General features: G+C 36.3%; 1 protein-coding gene across 1 annotated transcript in view; it reads left to right on the top strand.

Annotated features, from left to right (window-relative positions):
- The window catches only part of LOC110446025, a 39643-nt gene extending 32004 nt beyond the window's left edge, over window positions 1-7639 (top strand). The window contains exons 4-5 of the mRNA XM_021490970.1: window positions 4446-4699; window positions 4970-7639. Of these exons, the coding sequence (XP_021346645.1) occupies window positions 4446-4699; window positions 4970-5078 (363 nt within the window). The 3' untranslated portion in view covers window positions 5079-7639. The remainder of the gene's footprint in view (window positions 1-4445; window positions 4700-4969) is intronic.
- The last annotated feature ends 657 nt before the right edge of the window (window positions 7640-8296 follow it).

Raw genomic sequence — 8296 nt, 5'->3', positions numbered from 1 at the left:
AAAATTGGGATTCCTGCCCCATCCCCAGGGGCTAGGGCGGGGCCCCAAACGGAACATTTACTAATATTTTCAAATTCTTATCCTTTGATGACATGACAAGTATTGTATTTCACTTAGTTTACATGCTGATTTCCACATCACATCTAAACAATAAAATAAAGCTACCAGTACCTATGATATAACTCAGGTGACCGCTAAGGCCCTTGGGCCTCTTGTCTAAAAATGCTATGTTTAGATTTTGACACTGTTTCTAGAGTTCTAGTTGAAATATCTAATGAATTCCACATTCTCAGGGTACTGGGGATAAACGATTTTTCATACAAAACTAGTCGACACTTGGGTAATACATAATCTTGACCATTTCTTAAATTATATCTACTAATGTCATTTACTTTATTGGGTACGATGTCGTTTAGGTAAGAAGGAACTAAATTATGGTGCATTTTGTATAATTATAAAAAAAAATTTTGTTTCCGTCTGTCTTCAAGTTTTTCCCAGCCAGTTTCACAATACAAAGACTGTCTACTAGCAAATAAAGGCAAACCTGTAACTATTCTGGCTGCTTCCAGTTGGACTTTTTCTATTTTATCAGAATCTGCATTGTTACAACCATCCCACACTTCACTCGCATATTCTAAAATAGGTCTGATGAATACAATGTATCATTTTGATAAAAATTTCTTTATTCACAGTAAATTTCAATTTTCGTAAAACAGACAAATGTTTAGAGGCTGATCTGCCAATATGCAAGATATGTGTTTCCCACTTGCCATTTTCGTTTAAAGTTACCCCTAAGTGTTTGTGTGTAACACTTTTTGTCAATGTTGTGTTATTAAAAATCAACCGAACATCAAGTCGTTCTAAAGAACCAGTAAAAACAACTACGTCTGTTTTATTAGGATTAAAATTTACCTTCCATTTCTTCGACCAGTGTTCAATAACTACTAAATCATGGTTAATGTGATATTCAATTTCTGCACTATTATTTGAAGAATATGCGAGTGAAGTGTCGTCAGCAAACATTCTTGACAATGAAAATAATTTTTCACAATTCATTAATATATAACAAAAATAGAAATGGTCCTAAAACAGAACCTTGTGGTACACCAGGATTTACATACCCTGTGTAAGAAAAAGCTTCACGTAAACATACCATTTGATTTCTACCACTTAAATAATCTCTCAACCAATTATAAATATTGCCTCTTAGACCATATGCTTTATTTTTTTTCATTAAGCCATCATGCCAAACTCTATCGAAAGCTTTTGAAATGTCAAAACATACCATACATGTTTGGCGCTTATTTTCTAATGATAAACATATATTATGATACATTTCTAGTAATTGTGTAACAGTAGAATGACCTGGAACAAAGCCTGACTGGTGTTTATACAGGAGTTTGTTATCGATGACAAAATTAAATAAATGCTTGTACATTACTCGTTCAAGCACTTTACTGACAGTACTAAGAAGAGAAATAGGTCTGTAATTAGAAGAAAGAAAACGCTCACCTTTTTTAAATAAATGTTTTACTATAGCTGTTTTCCATTGACTTGGAAACTTACATTGACTTAGAGATAAATTAAAAAGCAATTGAAGAGGTATACAAACACTTTCTGCAGTATTTTTTAACCTTGTATGACTAATTTGATCTTTTCCGGTAGCTTTGTTTAGCTTCAAAGTTAAAAGAATATCCTTTATATCAGTTACAGAGAAGACAATATTTTCAATTGAACAGTATCACTTACAAATATAGGATCAATCAGAGTCTGTGTATTCGCAGTAACCCTGGTAGGTTCATATATTACATTGGTTAAGTTAAAAAGAATAACAATATCATTAAGTCTATGGTTTCGAACTGTAAACAGATCAATATTAATATCGCCAAGTATGATGATATTGGTACTATAGTTAAAAGCCGTCTCTATGGAGGTCTGGAAATTGTCCCAAAAATGTATATTGGATCCTTCAGGACGGTACACAGTACAGATAAGATATGAGCAACCAGTACAATTCAGTTCAATCCAAATGATTTCACCGCCTGGAAATTCTTAATCGGCGTTTAAAATGAACATCTTCGGCTATGTAGATCATTACACCACCACCAAAACAGTTTCTATCTAGTCGGAGTGGCTCTGAGAAACCTTCAATCAAAAGATCAGAGTTTGGTACATTATCATCGAGGTGTGTTTCAGTAAATAATAGAACTGTATGCTCGTTAGCTAAGGATTCGATATCAGAAATTTTATTACGGATGCTTCTTACATTTAGATGGAAGAAAGAAAACTCTTTCTGTTCTAATTCGGGCCCGGGATTTGTTTCAATATCATTGCTTAAGAGTAATATCAATACAATAGTATAGTAGGGGTTTTCCAGAAGACATTTCTGGTTACGAAGGATAATTATCATTGCTTGCCGGTTAAGTGCAAGTAGTTTTCGAGTACCAAGCAACAGAAAGACAAAAAGTAATGTATCAAAAAGTGTGCATTTACTTACATATAATATTAAAACGCCATGCATTTTGAGATAGTATGTCCCTATTGCCACTCTGTACAACACTAAATCAATAGGCTTTTTAAAACTGATATGGGGTACACTGGGTATGCTATATACAACTAACATTTGAAAATATATACAAAAATGGAAAAGTAGGAGAAAAAATAAACACGTCCATGTACTTGAACGTATCAAAAGAAACAAGACGTTTTTGAGCATTACAAATGACTGATCCTCCAATATGAGAAGGATGGGCAGCAGAACAATTTGGGATTTACGTATATATATACACAATGAATATTGTAAAAATAGTTATAGGGGTTAAAGAGAATTCCACGTTTAGGATAACAAAACGATAATTAAAGTCTGAAGAGAGATATTTCAAAAACTAATAGAATGTATTGATGCATTCTATGTTCATGCTATATACAATTTTGCTAGTCTGTATACATGTATTCTCGTGTAAATAAGTTTCCCGTACCAAAACATCCATATTTCGTCTGTTATACATACAAGACACTACATCTACAAAACTTATCTGTTTGGTATGTGTATACAAACATCTGTACAAAAAATTCCACATTTCATATTTATACAATTAAACAACTAACGTTTATGACGCATACGTGGAACTGAAGGAATGGTGTGAGGTTTGGTTGTGACCTCATATCAACAAAATAGTGTGATACATGTGTTATCTTACGATGATTGTACACTAAAGCAACATATGTAACACAAACGGACTTTGGATTATCAACAGTTTTAAACAAGACAGACAGACAGACACACACACACACACACACAGACAGACATACACCCAGACACACAGACGGACGCACAGACAGACACACAGAGACACACACACACACACACACACACACACACACACAGGAACAGGCACACAGACAGACAAACTGTTGGACAAAGCAGACAGACTAACTAATAAGACACCATTGATTTATTGTTAAATATAGCTTATTAAACAAGGGGTTTTTTATCAATGAAGCACTCACCCAGAGTACCCGTCTCACTTGTAGACAGTGATACGTATTACACACATGTACAACTGTATACACTGACCATACATGTACATGTATTTACAATTCAATGTTTATGTTATATTGTATGTGTGACACACGTGGATTGTTCACTTACCCACATGGATCTCTCCATATCCATTATCAAATATACATATTGTACTATACATATACATATATCTTTGGTAATGCGAACAGACAGACAGACAGACAGACAGGCAGGCAGACAAATTATGGTCATACTGTTTTTCGATTTATACTATTGATTCACTGTAATTTGTGCAATGTTTTAAAGTCTAGGCAATATATTTTACCATTCAGTGTCTAGGATCCAAACTGTCGATGTCCTCGTGGGTTTTGATGGTTTGTTTTTATTTAAAGTGAGAGGCAACTAAGTAAATATATTGTAGGTCGATATGCTTCAGGCGTGTCTGGTTTACCTTTATTGTCTTTTCTTATTACCGGAAACAGAAAGTTCGACAGCAGATTCTATGTGAGGATGCTTTTAGTTATTAATATAACGTAGAAACTAACCAAGTTAATACGGAAATAGTATTGATATCAAGTTGAGTTGAGAGTTCGATTGTCCTGACCAGTGCGGGTATTTAGTTTGTATGTATGTCGGTCATTATTTTCTGTTTGTACTGTCAGACCTGTATTAAGCGACCACCGTTTGGAACCAATAAAGCAGTTTTTTTATTGTATTGTTCTCTTAATACAGGGTCAGTTAAAACTAAATTCAAGACTGCGGTGGAGAAATTTAAGTGTCACATGTGTTCTCTTAAAGTTGTCTCTCAAGCAGGTTTGACTGTTTAAATTTCATAAATGCTCTTTAATCGCAGTAATGAATATCAAAATGTTACCTGAAAGCCTTATTATATATAACGGCAATGTGTCGTTTCCTGTTTCAGACTGTATCGGGCGGAGGTAGCCACCATGGACACTCGGCCTACTCGAGTGTGAAAAGCTCGCATGGACACAGTGAAGATAAGTCGAACGGAGAAGCGAGAAACCACTCCCGACCCTCCAACAAGAGGTCCAACTCATCATCTTCCAACCAGTCCCACCACCATCACCAAAGTCCACACATTCAGAAAACCCATCACAAGCGTCCTGCTAGCGCATCACCACACACGCCACCGGAGGAGGACGACCGTGCCACCAGGTTCGATAAATATGTATGAATATTATAGATAGAAGCAAAGGTTTATTATTATGAAGTCCACTAATTATCATTGTCATCACAACCTTTCCTTTCTCTTTTTATCAAGCTTCATAAATGTCAGTGTGAATTAAAATGAATATGTTTGATCAAGTGTCGTATGTAGCCTAGTTTGTAAATATGGAATAAAATGCCTTTCCCTGGTGCATGTTCTCCAACTTCAGGATAATCAATTCTTGATACGCCACTAACATGTTCTTTATCTGTTCCCAGGCTGGCTGATCACCAGGACGTGACGGTCACGCTGGAAACCACGCCCATCCCAAGCCCGGAAAGCGTTCCAGAGGTCGATATCGTACAACACCACGACCCGGAGAAGTGAGAAGTACTCTCGTTCGGGACGAGACTTCATGTTTGTAAAAACAAAAATAACATGTTTTAGACAATCTTTCAAACTGGGATAAATATGGTGCCTTCTTCTCTCTGTTCCTTTTTTGATATATTAAATATATTCTTCATTAACAAAAACAATAAGAAATTTATTGCACTTTTTTCAATAAAGGCCCGTGAATCAATAAGTGACTTAGGAGAGGCCGATAATATAACATTTTTTTCATAGAATGAAAACAGAGAAGCAGAACGACACCAATAATAGGTTGTGCTGTGTAGAATTGGACTGTTGTGGACAAATTTGGGTCGCCATTAGTGTAATCGATGTGACAGAAGAAGACTGTTTTTACTCCATCGATATTTCGGGTTTGGACATTACCTCTCATTTCAATGCGTCAATCAACAGTGCGTGCGTACAGAAAAACACAATTATCGGACGTCCTTGAACATCGATAACATCTTGGATATGTGGTAAATCTGTATAGAATCGAATCCAGTTTTGAAGTTCACAATATAGAAACCCAAACGGTGACATCCAATACATTGTGTGTTGAGGCGGCAACTGTTAGACCAAAGTTAACATATAACTGTGCAGATACTGGTATCATAGAACCAAGACTACAAGTCAGTAAACGAGGACCAGGTTTCAATGTTGACACCAGAGAGTATGACCACATTGCGATGTAGACACCAGAGAATATGACCACATTGCGATGTTGACACCAGAGAGTATGACCACATTGCGTAGACACCAGAGAATGTGACCACATTACGATGTTTGCACCAGAGAGTATGACCACATTGCGATGTTGACACCAAAGAGTATGACCACATTGCGATGTTGACACCAGAGAATATGACCACATTACGATGTTGACACTAGTGAATTTTGGTGCGTCACATCATGGTGTATTAAAAGACATAGCCAGCGTTGGTGAAAAGACATATGTAAAATCATACAGCATTCTAAATGATAAACAGTTATAAAACATTGTAACACGTGCAATACTAACTCATCATGTACGCCCTTACACGTGCATTACATAAAAACATATACGATACATGTGCAAACGCCTCATCAATAGCATAAACATGAACGAGTCCCTCTTGTACGACATTAAATGTGCAAAACAAGCGCATTTTGTACAATGTTCTACGTTTAATACGAACGCATCATGTACAGCGTTATACGTGCAATACGAACGCATCATGTACAGCGTTATACGTGCAATACGAACGCATCATGTACAGCGTTATACGTGCAATACGAACGCATCATGTACAGCGTTATACGTGCAATACGAACGCATCATGTACAGCGTTATACGTGCAATACGAACGCATCATGTACAGCGTTATACGTGCAATACGAACGCATCATGTACAGCGTTATACGTGCAATACGAACGCATCATGTACAGCGTTATACGTGCAATACGAACGCATCATGTACAGCGTTATACGTGCAATACGAACGCATCATGTACAGCGTTATACGTGCAATACGAACGCATCATGTACAGCGTTATACGTGCAATACGAACGCATCATGTACAGCGTTATACTTGCTATTCGCATAGTTGAACGTGCAATAATTATGTTTACAGTTACACTTGCAACAAGTATATGAATACAGAAGTTACACCATGTGCATTACGTACAAAACATGCACACCATTTACGTGCAATGTGAACACAACATAGTCTCAAAACTGAATTGTTTTTTCTAAATGTGTATGTGTCTTTGGTGCAAAAACATAATGGATACCCCTGTTTAGGGTCAATTATCACCAATTATACATCAACTTATATCGACTTATCATCAATCGTACACATCAATATAGTTACCATATTAAATTGCTAAGACCTAATATGTTTAAATCAATATTCTGAAAGTCGTAATGTTATCTTTATCATCTCGAAACCTTAAACCATTTGGCGTGATCCCTTTTAAATAAATTATAAAGATATGGAGATGTTGTGATAGATATGTTCTGATCGTCGAGTTGGTACATGTGTAAGTAGGTCGACTGAATGTTCAACTGAAATTCTACACTGGAACCAAGAAAATGTCAGGAACCATCGATTTTTCCAAGAATATAATCTTCCCCGACAGATCTTGTTATTTCTGCATACCAGCTTTCCCGCCTAATGTTGCTGAAGCTGATGCACAGTTTTGTTTCATCTCCGCGTCCACCAGGGATCTATCGTCTCCCCACTTACTGCTTGTATGATATATAGGTCACTTGTGTGCATCACAAGCGGGGGTTTTGACGACTACATGTATTTATTTCTAAACAAAACCCAAAATCCTATTTGATCAGATTCTGTGAATAAAATGGTAACCAGGCAACAATTGTGAGATGAAGGATAGTAAGAGTATGGCCCAAAGTCCAGTTCTAAAATCTAATAAATGATACGATGGTTAAAAAAAAGCATTGGGATATTCTAGGAAACGTTTTCGTCCATAAGTAAATGTAATAGTAAGGTTGGACGTTTGACATGTACCTACCGGATACATATTCCGTCTTTGCGTATTGCAGAGGTATCTTCTCTTGGGAGAAGGAATTGATTGTTACGTCATTGGTTTGTGTTAGAAAATTACGTCGTTTTCTCAAAAATTGATGACGTTCCTCTCACAAACAAGTGACGTAACAATCAAAACCTGCTCCCAAGAGAAGATAACTCTGCAATACGCAAAGACGGAATACATAGGTAGGGACAAGATTAACCCAAATGGGTGGTATGTGCCTGTGCGCATGTGTGCGTGTGTGCATGTATAAATATGTATATATACAAGTAAAAGTAAGGTAAAACTAACTGTAATATATATATATATAATGTATATTCGCAGTAGTAAAAATATCCTTGATGGCGAAGACACATTTAAGATTATAATAATTATAATCAATAAATTCTCGACAATTCAGGTTATCTTTTTGTAGGTGTGAAAACAGAAGTTTGATCATCTTATTCCCCAGTTGTCCGTGACGTATTCTAATATTATTACATAGAGAATAATACATGTATTTTTCCATATCACACCCAGTATCAACCCGAGACTGCAATATCAGCGCGAGGGCCGAGGCCCGATGGCTGATATTGGTCGAGGGTTGATACTGGGTGTGATATGGAAAAAGGCATATTTTATTCTGTTTATTACATACTTACTAATAAAAGCTACTATCTGAGGATCTATTTTTCATTTGAA

The sequence above is a fragment of the Mizuhopecten yessoensis genome, unplaced genomic scaffold (genome assembly GCF_002113885.1).
Source record: "Mizuhopecten yessoensis strain PY_sf001 unplaced genomic scaffold, ASM211388v2 scaffold2447, whole genome shotgun sequence".
NCBI classification, from domain to species: Eukaryota; Metazoa; Mollusca; class Bivalvia; order Pectinida; family Pectinidae; genus Mizuhopecten; species Mizuhopecten yessoensis.
Note: the sequence above shows the minus strand (reverse complement) of the source record. Positions and strands in the feature narration are given on the sequence as shown.